At 42.6% G+C, this 15647-nt stretch overlaps 1 protein-coding gene across 6 annotated transcripts in view; it reads right to left on the reverse strand.

Annotated features, from left to right (window-relative positions):
- The window catches only part of SGCD (sarcoglycan delta), a 328100-nt gene that overhangs the window by 45808 nt on the left and 266645 nt on the right, over positions 1-15647 (reverse strand). For all 6 annotated transcript variants that reach the window (XM_082291568.1, XM_082291572.1, XM_082291567.1 and 3 more), the window contains 2 exons: positions 11338-11425; positions 8981-9100 (listed from right to left, as the gene is read on the reverse strand). In XM_082291568.1, the coding sequence (XP_082147694.1) occupies positions 8981-9100; positions 11338-11425 (208 nt within the window). The remainder of the gene's footprint in view (positions 1-8980; positions 9101-11337; positions 11426-15647) is intronic.

Below are 15647 nucleotides of genomic sequence, written 5' to 3' on the forward strand. Positions count from 1 at the left end.
CAGCCATCGTGGCAAGACACTGATCACATCCCACTCCCTCTGCACAAAACCTGCTCTGGACTTCCCCTGCTCTCTGCTGGAAGAGAGAGAAGAGGAGCTCAAATGCAATACAATGAGAGGTATTTTTAGACTAATGATTGATGCTCCTGCTGTCAAGGGTAGGTGGCAATCAGCTGAGCAGCTCTTGGGGGTGAGCAGGATGCAGGGAGACATCAGGTTTCCACTCAGGGGCAGATGCACCTGGTTAGCTATTCCCCACTTTCCTTTTTCCTTCCAGACAACACATTTCTTTCCCACTCTGTATTTTTTAGTGATAGTTCCAGACTTCCAGTACACCTTTAGTGTTGTATATCACTGCTTTCTAATGAGAGTGGGGTCTCAGAGTCCTGTGATGCACCTGGTGATGAAGCTGGCCTTAGTGTATCTTCTCTTTAGTGCTCTGCCTTAGGCAGTACTGTGCAAATGAGGGGGGAAGGAGAAGGATTTGCTGTGATTTTTCCTAGCTGAAGTCAAGAGGCAATGTATAGTGTGCTGTTGGTCTCCATAAACTACTTTTATTCCCACTATTATTGATCAGGACACATTCAGCAATTTGTTCATTAAAACACCCATCTGAGGAGGTTCTCTCCTCTGCAGGTCTCATCAGGATAATATGTGACAGTCGCAGGAAGTCTGTGCAAACAGATGCCCAGGAAGTAAATCCAATACAATGAAGATAAAAATTATTTGTGACTGCTTCTTCTAATTCCAAGCTTGAAAAACCTTATTCATCCTTAATTTATGTTTTTAAATGGGTGAGCATAGTAATTGCTGTTGCTTCCCTTGAATCCCATCAAATCTGAAATCAATAAGAGCTCTATTTCAGGGTGCAATAATAGCCTGGTTAGGCTAAGCTAGCACACTGAACAAAAGCCATAAAGCTTCATTCATGTTTCTTCCCAGGATTCTATAAAAATAGCTCATTGCAAAGGTCTGTCTGTATTCCTTTTTCGTCTAAGTGTTGGGGAGTTGTTCTTTTAAGGGCAGTCAAGAAATCTTGAATAATAAGGGCAATAATGAGATCATGTGCAGCATCAACAAAGTGTTTATCATAAAAATGTAATCTAATTTTTTTTTTTAATGGATTCTGTTGCTTTTATTACAGATTATTTTTAGCTCTTGGTCTTGGCACTGTATTCACACAGGGAATGAGCCAAGCCTTAGGCACTGGGCTGTGGCTGAGTTAGGCCAGACAGGAACTCCTTGTGACTCCAGTCCTGCCGGGTGGAGGAGGAACAGTTCTCTGACTCAGAGTCCCAAGAAATCAATGGAGCTTAGGTTTAAGCTGGAAAACTTGCAAACAGTGAGATGAGCTGCAAGCTCTGAGATGAGCAAGTGGGTCATTAGTGATGCATGTGCCTGTAGTCACACCATCTTCACCAGCCTCCCTGCCACAGTCCATTTGTCTGAGAGATATAAAGGGAGTAACAGAAAAGAACAGACAGGCTCGCACCCAAACTGAGAACAGACATAGGAAGAAAGGTTGCTACAACTTATGCTGACCTCTAGATATTTCCTTCTTGACTAGTTTTGGGGTCCTTCAGCACTTTTCCTGCAGCTCAACAATAGCAATGTTATCCCTGAATCTTCTCAGCATTCTTGTGCAAAGTTGCAAAGGAACTCAGGGGAGCACCTGAAGTGGGAATACACAGTGGAAATTTATCGCGGAGAATATTATGTGGGCTTCAAATAGATCAGCTGGGGAAGACACTTAGGAAATAAAATATAAATCTGCAACACTTTTAAACTTGATTTCAGTGTTTGGTAAGTGTACAGTATGTTTCTTTCGTAATCCTTGTGACATTTAATCAATATTAATCTGATGGTGGATGATTCCTCTCTTTCCTTAAACAGGATTAAGGGAACACAACACAATCTGAACACACATTTCAGCCTGGACTCGAAGCCTATTCACTTTACATAAATGCTATCCTTTCAGCCTGGAATGTACTTTAAGTAAAATCAAACACAAGGAAAACTCCCCAGTATCTCTCTCTCCCAACACAGATTATTCTTGCCAAGAAAAGACAAGTTTGCAATCTGGATGAGTGGATTTTAAAAAAAGGAGAGCAATGTTGGTTGGATTTGCCATTAAAAAGAATGGAAAACAGTGTCTACACCTATTGCCCTCAAGGCAGGGGAACTGTCAGAAGTATTCAATCAAGAATTGGTAATTTTAATTTCTTCCCTTGCAGAATGGGAGAAATACTTTATTGGGAAGAAAATAAAAATGCTATCTCAACCTCTGGAAACTAAAACCCTAAACCCACCCAATTCAACCAAATCAGGTTTCTTTTCTACATAGCTTTTTAATTCTCTGTCACTGCTGGTTACAGGTTAAATCACTTTGTGACCCCTGACTCCTACACAGATACAGCAACAGCACGATTCCTAACTCAGAGCAAAAAACCTCCATTTTCTTGTGGCTTTAACCACTGATAGGAGACATATGTTTTTGCCCTCCACTACTCCTTAATTTTGCTAAACGTAATTTTTTTCCACCATCACAGCTCTGCAACGAGCGCGAGGAAATCTGACGGAACTGCGCTGCCACGCCTGAACGCTACAGACAGCGGAGGCTGCTTCCAGCCCTGCTAAACCCTGGTATCTTCATTTGTCAGCACATTTCCCTACTCCCCTCCTTTTATTCCCTGGCCCTTTCCTGCAGGACCAACGACTACACGACAGCTTGGCAATTGCTCCGGGACTGCATTAGTGTTGCTGCCTAATTACCTGTGGGCAGTGAGTACTGAGTATTGCAGCTGCTTCCTAGAGGAGTTCATACATCTTCAGCAAAAGGTCAAATGCCTGTCCCAGCCTGGTGAGCAGCCGGCTGTGGCTCGTTCCTTTCTCTGGCTGAGAGCACAGAAGGGAGTGCTGAAGCAGCCTAAGTGAGCTGGAGCTCATTTGCAACTGGGTGAACTGGAAAAGGGCTGTGGCCCCAGACTGATGGTACAGCTTGTTTCCAGAAGCACTGCAAGGCATCCCAGTGAGGCATCCCAGAGGAGTTCCCTGTCCTTTGGGTTAGAGGCACCTTCCTCTCCACTGCCTTTGTAAAGGGAAAGGATCAGAGTAGGAAAATGTCTCAGTATCCTAAGAAATGAATATTGCAGCATCGTGTCCCCTTTGAAAAGGAGACTTACAGACCTGTAGCAAGGATATGTTTTTCAAGGAAGCGCCCAAAATCCACCAAAATACAAAGATTCAAGCTTGGCATTTACCCTCAGGCATAAAGCTGCAGCAGACTCAGTGGTGAGACCAGAGAGCTCAGTTTCCTCTCTGGGTCAGGCCTGATTTCAACACTTGGCTACCAGAGTTGTTCCCTCTGCCACAAACACTTCAGCAAAATGCCATTTTGAAATCATAATGGCTGCTGTAAAGGGCAACCATGCATGTCCTGACCCATAAATAATCACTGCTGAAGAAGGGTACATGCTGTAAAAATGGGTGGGAATTCCTGGAAACTGTTAAATTTCAAGCTTACCCCACCCTTTGAAATGACTGATACCAGTCAAATAACTTTGTGGATTATTTAATGAAATATAACTACTCTTGCAGTCATTAAAGTTGCTCTCCTGTAACTATTGCAGCAAATAAAAGCTGGAAAGAAGCCACTAAAAGTTTTATATGGAGGAAATGTGAGCAGAGTCCTCTAATCAGGCTGGCATTGCAGCCACAGCTCTGCAGGGCTCCTCCCAGATCAAGCTAATACATGGATCCCTGAAAATGTTTGTAGATGTGAAGCTTAAGGCAGCTGGGGCAGCTGACACAGATGTGTTAGTTCAGTGCATCCACATTAAATCCTGTTCTCTTCTTGTCCAAAGTGAAGGATATTGCAAAGGCTTTTTTAACCCTTCCATGAAGTTACAAGCCCCAGCACCTCGTGTTCTATAACTGCAGAGCAGGTTCCTGCCTCTGCCCCCAACAACAGCCCCAACACTGCCATTTAAAAGAGCTCTCTACAGTCAGAGAGTCATAGAATCACGGAACGATTTGGCTTCCAAGGGACCTTAAAGATCATCTTGTTCCAACTCCCTTGCCACAGGCAGGGCCATCTTCCACTAGACCAGGTCACTCTGAGCTCCATCCAACCTGAATGGGGCATCCACAGCTTCTCTGGGCAACCTGTGCCAGTGCCTCACCACCCTCACAGTATTCAATTTTTTAATAATATCTAATCTAAACCTAATCTTTTTCAGTTTAAAGCCATTCTTCTTCCTCCTGTCACTACATGCTCTTGTAAATAGCCATGCACTCCTGAACTACACTGCTTTTATTGTTGCTTCCTGCACTAAACCCTCTAAACTCCTTAATAAACAGCTCATAAATAAAATGCTGGAAATGTGCCTTGGATTTAATTACTCCAAACTTACTAATAAATTTGCAATAACCTTTCAACAGCTGATTCCCCTTTCCAGGTGCATTCCCAGGTAGCTGGATAGAAATTTGAACAAAAAAATGTTCCCAAACTAAGAGTCATGAAAGTCTAACCTGTGGTCAGCACTGACATGCTCCATGTGGTTCATTGCCCAAAGGGTGGTGGCTACAGTGGAAAAAAAGCTCCAGGGTAGAAATAGAACAACTGACAAATTATTATAATGGAGGGCATGGAAAGGTTGGTGAGATCAAAGGTACCCTTAAATCAGCCATGGTGCTGGGGAGGGCTGCTGTGCTGGGCTGCATCACACTGCTCCTGCAGTCTTTTTTCTGGGAGATGAAAGGCATCCCACCCCACTCTAAATACAGCTATTTTAGTTAGGGTTTGCCACAGGGGAAGGCCTTAGCCAAATTTTTATCATTAGGCTCCATTAGAAGAAAAGCTCCTGCCATGCTAATCCAAATGTCTGAGAGGCACATTTTCTGGGGAGTGGGAGCAATCCCTGTATTGTCCTGTCACAGAGAAGGGACCATGTGGGTTTGTGATTAATCCTATCCTTGTTGCAAAGCAAAATGGTAATTTTAATAGTGGTTAAGAAGCGTGGTTGATTTGTAATGGGACAGCATCCAGCCCATGCAATCCCACCTCCCACACAAACCTTCCTCCACACTCAAACCCAGGGACTGCCAGACTCCTGTAAGCTGCAGGAGTGTGGCTTTTGTGGTTTTATCTCAGCTCACTGCAATGCACGTGGATTCCCATCAACATTTAGTCTTTAAAAAAATTGGTAAAATCCATCATAAATATTAAACACCAGAGTATACTGGCAAGTTTCCCTGAAAGCAAACTTCAAAAAATAATCTCAATAAAAAGATGTCAAGGCCCTTGGGAGAACTGACACTGGCATGTCATCAGATGTTGTCTTATAAGGCTAAATTAAGCATCTGACCAGAGTTTAATTTCTGTAAAAACTCATGCTAATTTAAATTGCTTTAGATTTAATTAAAAATGCCTTTCTATAGAGATAATAATGTAACTCTGTTAATTAGTATCAAGTGGCATCTAGAGGGCATATTTAAAAACTAATCTGGAGAATAAATAGAGCTAATTAACAGTCAGAATAATGCTTTATGATTGTCTTTTATTTATAAATGCTATAACGTTCAATAAGCCATTAAATGAAATTGTAATTAATATATATCAAAGTTATTTTTTTAATACTCTTTTAACTAAAGAGGGTTTCTTACACCCCATTTCTCAGACGGTCTGGACACGTTCCGTTTCTGGAAGGAGGAGGGGGAAGGGGCTCTGCTGGACGAGGCAGCAAATACAAATTCAATTAGGGGAAACTCATTTATCTGCCCTGCACAGGTCTGTGTTTATGACCCCACAGGGCTGTCCAGCCAGGTGTGAGATCGTGAGTCCATGGGGTTTGCCCAAAGCTCTGCTGACCAGAGCAAGGGCTGGCAGGGAAGGGTTGCACATCACCCCACACATCCCCACGAGCAGCACCGCAGGCAGAGGAGTGGCAGATTTTGCCTTCAGAAATCCAAGCCTGGCAAAAAGCAGAGCTGCAGCTCTGAGGAACGAGAGCAGCTCTGAGGATTGCTGCAGGACCTTCTGAACAACCACAAGGTGCCCAGATTCCATGGAGTGAAGCTGGTGGAGGGAAGGGGTGCTGAGAGTGAGAATGTGCTTCCATCCCATCCCAGCAAGGAGCACACGAGCACTGGCAGATGAGCTTGGAAGGAAAAGGGCAGAGTGGAGTTGTTGTAAGGTTCAGTTTTTAGAGGACTTCTTGCAGGCAAACATGAGCTCCCTTAGAGTCATCTGGACCCAGGCAGTGCTGAGCTCCCAACTTTGAGCAGGGCAGAGGGAACTCTTTGCACCTGGAAAAGGTTGTGTCCGTGTTGCCAGAACTCTCCATGGCCAGAGGGCTCAGAGGGATGCCCTTCCCCTCAGACAGAAGTTCCTGTCATCCTCCAGTCTCGCCTCTGATGAGAGGTTTGATTGGATTCGCTGTATCATATAAAATCATTGAAGTACTCTAAATTATGTCATACATGAAAAGCAGAGGTGGCCAGCTCGGTCTTTCTGGGTCCTTTAATGCTCCTAAGTCAGAAATAACTCCCCAAAATACAAATCAAATAAAAAGCACTTTCATATGGTAATCGGCACTCTCCATGCTGCGCAATTTTTTGAAGCACCAAATGCATCATATGTCCTACTTGCATTTGTTTTTAATCTATAATTCTGTGTATTCTTCCTTTTTTTTATCCCTTGCTAATGTTGAAAAATCCTCTAGGGTACCCAGAGCAGAGTTCATTTCGAAACAGGAGAGCAGCTCTTTTCTCAGGACAAGGATCCACCATTGGTTTGTAGCACAAACTTCCAGAAAAAAGCTTTGAAGTCCGTACAAAGAAAAGAGTTATTGTCACTGGCAAGATGCAAAGCTGGCCACAAGAACTGCTGCTCTGACCTCTCTGGGATGACTTTCATGCCAGGTTGTTGTCATAAACTTGCCTCTACAACAAGTACGTGTTCAGCAATAACAAGAACAAGTTGGAATTATTTACATGGCATAGATGGGTGCCAGCAGACACATTCCAGCAGCACCTGAGAGCCCAAACACCAGAAAAATGATCAAAGGAATTTGTCTGTGTACTACGACTCGGACTGGCCTTCAGAGCAGACAAAAACACTCCAAGAAACACGAACATATGGTGTAACACTTCCCAGCATGGCAAACAGCCACGGCAAACACTTTTGGAGATAAAATTAGATTGGGGAAGCAAAGCTGGAGAAAAACAAAGCCAAGTATGAACTCAGAAAGCATTTCAGCTCAAGGTCATCAGAATACTTGCTATGTAACATCACCAGTGGTATCATTCTACTTTTTCTTTTCTGATAGATCTGCAAAAGTCAAACCAATCTCGAGAAACAGCTGCAGGTACAAAATGAAAGTGCACTACAGTGATCAGCAGGATTTTTGATGCTGTTTATTCTGGAGACTAAAACAAGGCAGAAACTCAAAATGATTATCAAAAATAATTCCTGGTTTCTTGAAAGTACAGAGGAACTTAAAAGCGATTTTTTGTAAGTATGTAATCTGAAAAGGAGTACTTGCAGCTTGTAAGGAAAAGGTTCTGTATATTTTTTTTAAACCAGTGATGTAAATCTCTCTTATTTTAAGGTCTCCAAGAAAACACTTAGAAACTGTTGCTCCCTGACTTCATCTACCCTGCACAAATTAGCTCTGAAGGGTGCAGTGTGAAGGGAGATTTGTTGGAGAACATGGATTGTTACAAATGTCCCCAGCTCTGTAACACCACAAGGATTTTGAATGGGCCTCTTCAAAGTTTTAAGCTAACAGAGATACTCTTAATTTTGTGAACTTCAACATTTATCCTGTAAAGCCCACCTAACTTTTTATAGCTGGTGACTGAACTAGTCCAGTGTGTAACAACAGTGACCTGCAGAGAGCTACACCCCACCTGTCCACAAACAAGAACCATCTAGAACAGCAGGACATCAGGCAACTAAAAATGTTAATGGTTGGATACCAAGTCCCATTTATATTATACATAATATACTATTAAATATCTAGAAATAATAACAATAATGATGATGATGATAATAATAATAAATACTATCTATATCTATTTATCATTCCAAGCTCCTTATTGATCTGTTTTTACAACAGAAGTAAGGAACAGTTTGGAGTGAAAAGATGCATCCAAAAGAAGGCACTGTAAAGCAGGTATTGGTGCCTCCACAGAGACCAGCAGCACTGTTGTGTGACTGTGACCAACACTGAGCTACCCACTCTGGTCCTATGTGAAAACATTCCTGACCAAATCCCAGACTAACCAAAGAGCGTGGATTGAACTGGGGAGCACAAAAGTTCAAGTTCCAGACAGTTAATTTCATATAACTATCAAATAAGTTTGGAAATTTACAATTGCCACAACTGTTTTGTTTCTCCAAGTAATTAAAAAAAAAAAATCTGAAGAAACAAGGAAGAACCCCCCACATCCCAAACCCAGAGTGTATCTTCAGTTTTCATTAAGAAATACCAATGTAAAGCCTGGCAGGCAGCCCAGCTGGGAAGGCAGATCCTCCTGGTGTTATTTTCAGAAGGAAGGAGGAGCTGGTGACAGTGCTGGGACCAAACACATGAACCCTGAGGTCTGCCTTTGCACAGGGACTGTAGACATGGGCACATCCTTGGGGCAATCCCTCACTGTCCTCCATCCCAGATCCAAGAGATAAAAGTTTGTTCAGTTTCAGAACTGGTTTTAAAGCTACTTCACTCAGCCAGACAAACCACTTCCAGGGGAGTTTTCTTCTGGAGGGGAAATAACAAACTGAGCAAGTTAAGAAAGTCCTCACAGAGAAACTCCTGCCCGTTATCTGCTTGGAGAAGATTCAAAGCCATAAGGACAGCACAAGGTTTTATCTCCAAAAGAAACTTTCAGCAAGTAGGAAGGAAAGTCAGGCAAAACTATACTCAAATTTGAAGAGGTGCACATTAAAACTGTGACTTAATGAACAATATCTTACCTAGAACTCTCAATCTCTCCGCTCCAACCACCACTTCGTTGTCATCTGCAGAAAACAGCAATTTTCCAGAGAGGGTTTTCACCTCAAATTTTTGGCTGTGTGCTTCCACTGCTTGGGGGCCTAGGGGGAAGAAGCTTTACTTTAGGGAAAAGTATAAGAAAATCACACTGTAGCTTCATACATTCAATAAACCTATTTGCTGAGTAATAATAGCTCTACAAATTGCATTCAGAGACACCAAACAGGGAGGCTTTTTAGATCTTATTAGAAAAGGGCAGTTTTCTACCCAAGTAACAACTGCTCAACTATTTCTGCTTATGTTTTTGTTAATGCTTATGTGTGCCATAAAATCACCATTGAACTTGAGACAGCTGGGATATTTTTACAGAAAGACAGACCCATATGTGAAACAGCAATGAACATATCCAGCCATGCTTTGAGAGCATTGGTGCCGGTGTAAGAGGCAACAAGAGCTCCTGGGCACATTTTCCTTGGACTGATGCTGCAGTGTCAAAGATTCCTGGTTTTCCACCTCTTAAATATATCTGGATTAAAATTCTACCAGCGTCATGCACAGCCCAATTAGGAAAAAAAAAAAAGCCAAACAAAAAAACCCCAAACACCAGCACTGGAGCAAATGTTTTGTTTTAGACCCCTTCAATCATGTGCAGGCCAAGAAAAATGGCATCCTCTCACACTGCAGAAAGTTTCTAGACAAGTGAAACTTTCCTTCAAAGATCTTATTTCAATTCTGCTGCTTTTCCTGCAGGCTGCTGTGCCCTGCAGTGCTGGAAAGCCTCTGGCAATGTGTTTTGTTGTGGGGTCTCATAAACATGAGCTGCCCGAATAGCGATTCTGTGCAGGTTTGTCGCTCAAAGGCTGCAAAGTTACAAAGAGGCTGCCCTGGGTTACTGACCTAGGCCAGACTTTGGACAAATCACCACTGAACAGCCCTGCCAACTGCATCTAATAAGCCACAGCCCCCCTGGAATATTATCCTGCACAAGGCAGGTGACTGGACTTTGCATTAATTCTGGCCATCTTCATGACCAGTCTCATTTCTCAAAAGACAGGAGAAATAACACCTGAAAGCCAGTATTTTCTTAAAAACTCCATCCCTACCCAGCATTTCCTTGCACAGGTCACCTGTACTGGCACCTGGACACACGGAATCATGCATGTGGTTTGCACTACAGACAAGTGAGGCCATGCTGAGATCCTTGGAAATACTTAAAAGCTTGTACAGCCACACTGAGAAAATCCAGTACTTTAAATTTGATTTGTGTCTCGCTTATTAACCACCTCCCCTCCCTGCTCATCTTTGCAGCATGGGACCACATCTTTGCTCCACTGTGACACCAAAGCTGGTGCTGAATGCATAAAATGCTCAATAACCAGAGCATCACACTGGGATGTATCACTGAGTGTGTCCTCCCAACCTCTCGAGACACAGAGGTGTTTAAGTGAACCAAACACCCTCTTGAAAATATACGGAGAACCAACAAACTGAAGACCTTCATTCTGAATGTGACAATCAGGGAGCCTGGGGTTGAATTTATTTCCTTCCTCCAGGCAAGTTTCACACATGCTGCCTAAGTAATTGCTCAGTGAAGCTGCATATTTAATTATTTAATACTGTGACTAAAGGCCAAGATGTTATATAAGCAAAACAAGCAACCCAGTCTCAACTTAGAAACACGTTTATGGATTACTGGCTTTGCCACATACTTCTCACAGTCCATGAATAAATCTCAGTGAATATATCTCTATCCCACATCAAATATACATTATACACCTTATATACAGTGCCATATACCTTATATAATGCATTAGGCTCTTTCAACCCAAATTACTCATGCCTTCATTCAAAAGCTGCTGTGCCCTGGGGATTTGTGAAACACCCATTTCCCCATCCAACACGCTCATGTTTGGGAGCAAAGGGAGCTCTTCATCAGCAGAAGGACTTTAAACAGCAAAGTGTTGCCACAGTTGGGCTCCAGATTTCAGGCAAGTTATAAATGTCTTAGAAAAAACCTGTGCTTGTTACAACAGAGATGTCAGCCTGGCATATGTTCTTCTTGACCCTGATGTGGTACAGTAAACACTTCTAACTCTGGACTGGCTTTCAAATGAAAATGATGGTCTGCTTTGTTATCAGACAGCCCCAGCCAGTTGCTTCTCCAGCATGGCTTTCATGTCTCTGGCTTTGTTTCTACAAAGTGGAGTGAAGTTTTCATTTGTACTCCATGAGACACAATGGGCTCCCCTCTGTGCGCTGTCTGAAGCCAGCTCAGCATCCCAAAACACCCACTTCCACCCCTGCTTAGTCCCTCCAAACAGCCTTTCCCCCTCCTTACCTGTTACAAGGCGAGTGAGGACTTTTGTCTTCTCGTTGAGGATGTTCACAGTCACGTTTCTGGCGGACTGGAAGTACAGTGGGTTGCCCTGGAACAAGACCACGAGACCAAGGGTGTGAGATGGGGATGGCTGCCTGGGATCTGCCTGGGTGAGACATCTGCAACTTTGTCCAGCACTGACCCCAAGGCTGGGGGCACGGCTGGGGTGCACCTACCCTGCAGTAACTCTTCCTGTCCAGGATTAACCCAGAGTGGACACCACAGCTCTGTCTGGCCCAGGCAGTGCCTTGCTGAGGGATGGTTGCCTCTATTGCTGGTATAAGCCACCCAACCTGGTATTTTAAAATGTGCAGGGGATATCAGACCTGACCTAAGCTTCCCAAAGGTTTTGGGAGGACAGTTGACAGCAGCAGCACATTTCAGAGGCAAATCTGAAAAATTACAGCTTCTGACGACTCCAGTGGGTGACAGCGTCTGCCCACCATGTGAGTGAGCCATGCCCAAGGGCTGGGGAGGAGAAAATCTGATTAACATGAGTGCCTTAGATCTCAAAGCACTTGTAAACCATCTGGCACGTTTCACCACTACACTGTGGGCTGGGATGCCAGCTTGTGACCCATCCCACCGGGTCTGCAGAACACAAGACACAAACTCTTCCCCACTCCCCACTTGACCATAAAGAGTTCTACCAATTTCTCATTTCTATGCTTTCAACACACCTCTGAGAGAAGAGCCAGAGCAGCTGGTAGCACACAGGAGCCACACAGCGACCTGGCAACATCCATCTCAGGTATTTCTCCTGCAGAGTGAAGCCAAAGAGAACCCACAGCTCCAACCATCTGGCTCCTCCTGTGTGCAAACACAGCCCAGGCACCGGGGAACTCATGTTTTCCACAGGCAGCCCCAGCCTGCACAGTTGGTTCCTCAGGGGCTATTAGCCACCCACAGCACTAGCACAGGGTGACCCCAAATCAAATCAGCCAAAAATCTAATGTGCAAGGTGGAAATTCACCGCCAGCACCTCTTTGTAATGCCTAAAGCAGGCAGCTGATCAAATTCATCAACTGACTGAGACACAGGATCGGCAGAGGAGATAAAAAAGCAAGAAAATCAGGAAGAAGTTGAAAATTTTTATGCCCAATGTCTTTTTCCAGCATTTCCAAAATCCTTCCATTAGGAATGAATAATCAGGATGGGGATAGAGGATCGGGTGGGTCAAACATGTTCTCCTTGCCTCCTGAATTTGTAAGGAACACAATATTTTCATAGGTGCCATTTTTTCTGGATCATGGCAGAAGGACTAAGTTGTCTGCATATAAAATATAACAGGAACACAGAAATGACTCATGGGAGTCCTGTGGTGGACTGGAGCTTCAGGGAACAATCTAGTGATGGACAAACGATTCTCAGTGGTGTCTGCAGAAAATAAACCTCAAAAAACTAAAATAAACCCAGTCTCACACGTGATCAAATATTCACAATAATTATATTTGTTGCCTTCACTGTTTTTGCAGCATGTTCCCATGGGATCAGCCCTTCAGCAACAAAGGGCGAAATGAGGTTCATTTGATCAATTGTAACTAGAACATTTTGGCTACATTCAGACTATTTACAACTAAATAAAAAGAAAAAAAAAAAAAAGAATTCCACTTAATCATTTCCAGATCTTGGACAAGTTTCAGAAGCTCTTGGTGCCTCTGTACCCTCATACACTAAATGAGGACAAATCATCCTTCTATGCTTCTGCAATGTGTCTGACAGCTTAAGTAATATTGTATATGAAACTGAATTATGATTAATAATTTAGAAGTAAGGATCAGTGGTAATGACTTGTAATGATTCTCCTTGTCTCTAGTTTTTATTTGTGATCCTCTAGAACTTCTAGAAATTAATGCTGACTATTACTATTTTATGGTTAACAGCTCAGAAAAGATGGCTTCACTTGAAGCTCAGGCACCTGATTTGAACACACCCAGCAACAGCAGTTTACTGCTGCATATCCACTGCACACTTAGAGATGAAGGATGGTTTTAAAGGTAGATGGTTACAATCTGCATAATGCATAGTCATGGCTGAGACTGTAACTACTATAAACGTGCCACAGGAAGCACAGAAAAGTCACTTTTTTCGACTTGTACTATTTGAGTTTTGCTTATGGAGTTTTCAAGCAGCTGGAGTGTTTTGAAAAGGCCAAATTCAGGCAGGAAAAATAGTTCAATCCCCGTGACTTTGAAAAATCTGTTACTGCTCTTTGTGATATGAGAAGGTGCTACAGAAGTACTACAAGATAAACCAGTATAAAAAGTCACAGAAAGAGTTGCTCTGAAGAAGACCTGCAAGACAAGCTAAGAGCTGGTACCCACCAACAAAAGACTTAAAATACATAATCAGACCTGGAAATGCTTACCCCGGCATAGTCATCTCATTCACTGATTCAGAACTCAGATTCATGCAGCCTTCAAAAAACTAAATTTCCCTAATGCAGGATGCTTTTATTGGTGTGCAGGGAAAGAACATTGGAAGCACTTAATGCAATGCCTGCTCTCATTTCCATAATTCTTTTTCCATTAAGGAATGCAAAAGAACTGAAAAAATCACTCCCTTTTGCTGAAAATTCTGCAGATTTTCTATCCACCATCTTCTGTTTACAAAGGAAATAACACTGACATCTTTTAAACACTGAACATTAAAAAAAATATTTCCTCTCTTGCAAGCTTGGTGATGATGTCAGCTTCTTTCAATCACACAGAACAAAATAATGAAAACATTATTTAAAAAAAGCCAGTTAGGATTTACAACTGAAAAGACAAAACGTTCCCCTTCTCTTACACTTTCATGTTACCATGACACAAAATGAAGTATTCTGATGCATATGAGCAGGTGGAAATCCAGATCAATATGGCATCAGCACCACAATAAAATAGTTATGTAGTGAAGCAATATTTTCATAAACTGCCATAGCACTTGACAGAGCTGGAGTTAGAATATCAGCATGCAATAAACAAGCACATCTTTTAAAGACTCTTTGGGCTGGTCATGCACTTTCAGCTCACCATGAACCTACTATTCATCTCTGCAGGAAATCCTGGAGAGTAAATACATCATTCTGCCTCTTACTCCAGCTCCCCATTAGCAGACCCAGTGCCTTAAAAATAATGCAAATGTTTGCAGACACACAACAGCATTTGCCACAGCTACTCAATATATTAAAACACTGGACACATGTTGCAGAAGAAAGAATATGGAAAGTGCAAAAATACATCAAAACTGTGTAGCTTGGCTCCTCATCAAGCTGTGAGATGTCCAGTAGAATAGAGAAGACTTCACAAAAGGTATCAACTTACTGTTTGCTAGATTAAACACATGGCAAAACAAGCCAGAACAGCTCACTGTCTTTCTTTGGCTCGCTTTGGAAGAGATGCTAAAAACTCCCAGAGTAGAGACTGAAATAGAAAAAGCCCTTTGACTGACAACCTTACTTTGCAGCTGAAGCAATCCCAACCAGTTCTGTCTTCAGGGAAATTCAGTACTTTAACAGATGTCCTTAGACTGTTTAGAATTATTAAAAATATTTGGAAATCCTTTTAAATTTTTACAGGCAATTTAAAAATAATGCTTCACAGTTGGCATATTTGTAGTTCAGATGGTAAGAAGGAATAGCTTTGATTTGATCCAATGGATTCAAAGACTTTGCACAGTAAGTGCAAGGGAAGCTTGTGGAAATAATGGAAATGGTGAATTTCCTGCAGGCTTGACAAAGTAATGGTAAAAATAAAATCTTAAAGCATAATCTAGCTTGGCAAGGAGCAGTCTATGGAGAAGTCACTCAGAACACCATTTTCCTGCTCAACTCCACCTCTCACTGACATTTCAGGAAGCAAACACTGCTCTGTGCACAGCTGGACTGTCAGAAGGCAAAAGTTTCTTTTCTGTAAAGCAAGCAGCCAGCAAAAGCTCTCCTGGTTCTGCCCTACAGCCACAAGCAGCTCCCACCTGCCTGCACCCCTGAGTGCCATTCTAAGTTGCTCCTGACAGAGGGGAAGTTTTGTGTGGGTAATAAACTTATTCCTTTCTTCAAGTCCAACCAGTCCTACTACACCAGAAGCTAAATGTAACAGCAGTAACAGCAGTGACACTCTCCTGCATTGCATTTTCCACTGCTAGGAACAACTCGAAGCTGCACTTCAGTTTTTTCTGGCTTGGAGTAGCAAGAATTCATCCCCCAATAACCTAGAGACAAAGCAATAATTTTAGGGCACCTGAAATGTCCTTCATTAAGAATGGTAAACCTCTAATGAAAAGCCACAAAG

This window comes from Coloeus monedula (assembly GCF_965178545.1).
Source record: "Coloeus monedula genome assembly, chromosome: 15".
NCBI lineage: Eukaryota > Metazoa > Chordata > Aves > Passeriformes > Corvidae > Coloeus > Coloeus monedula.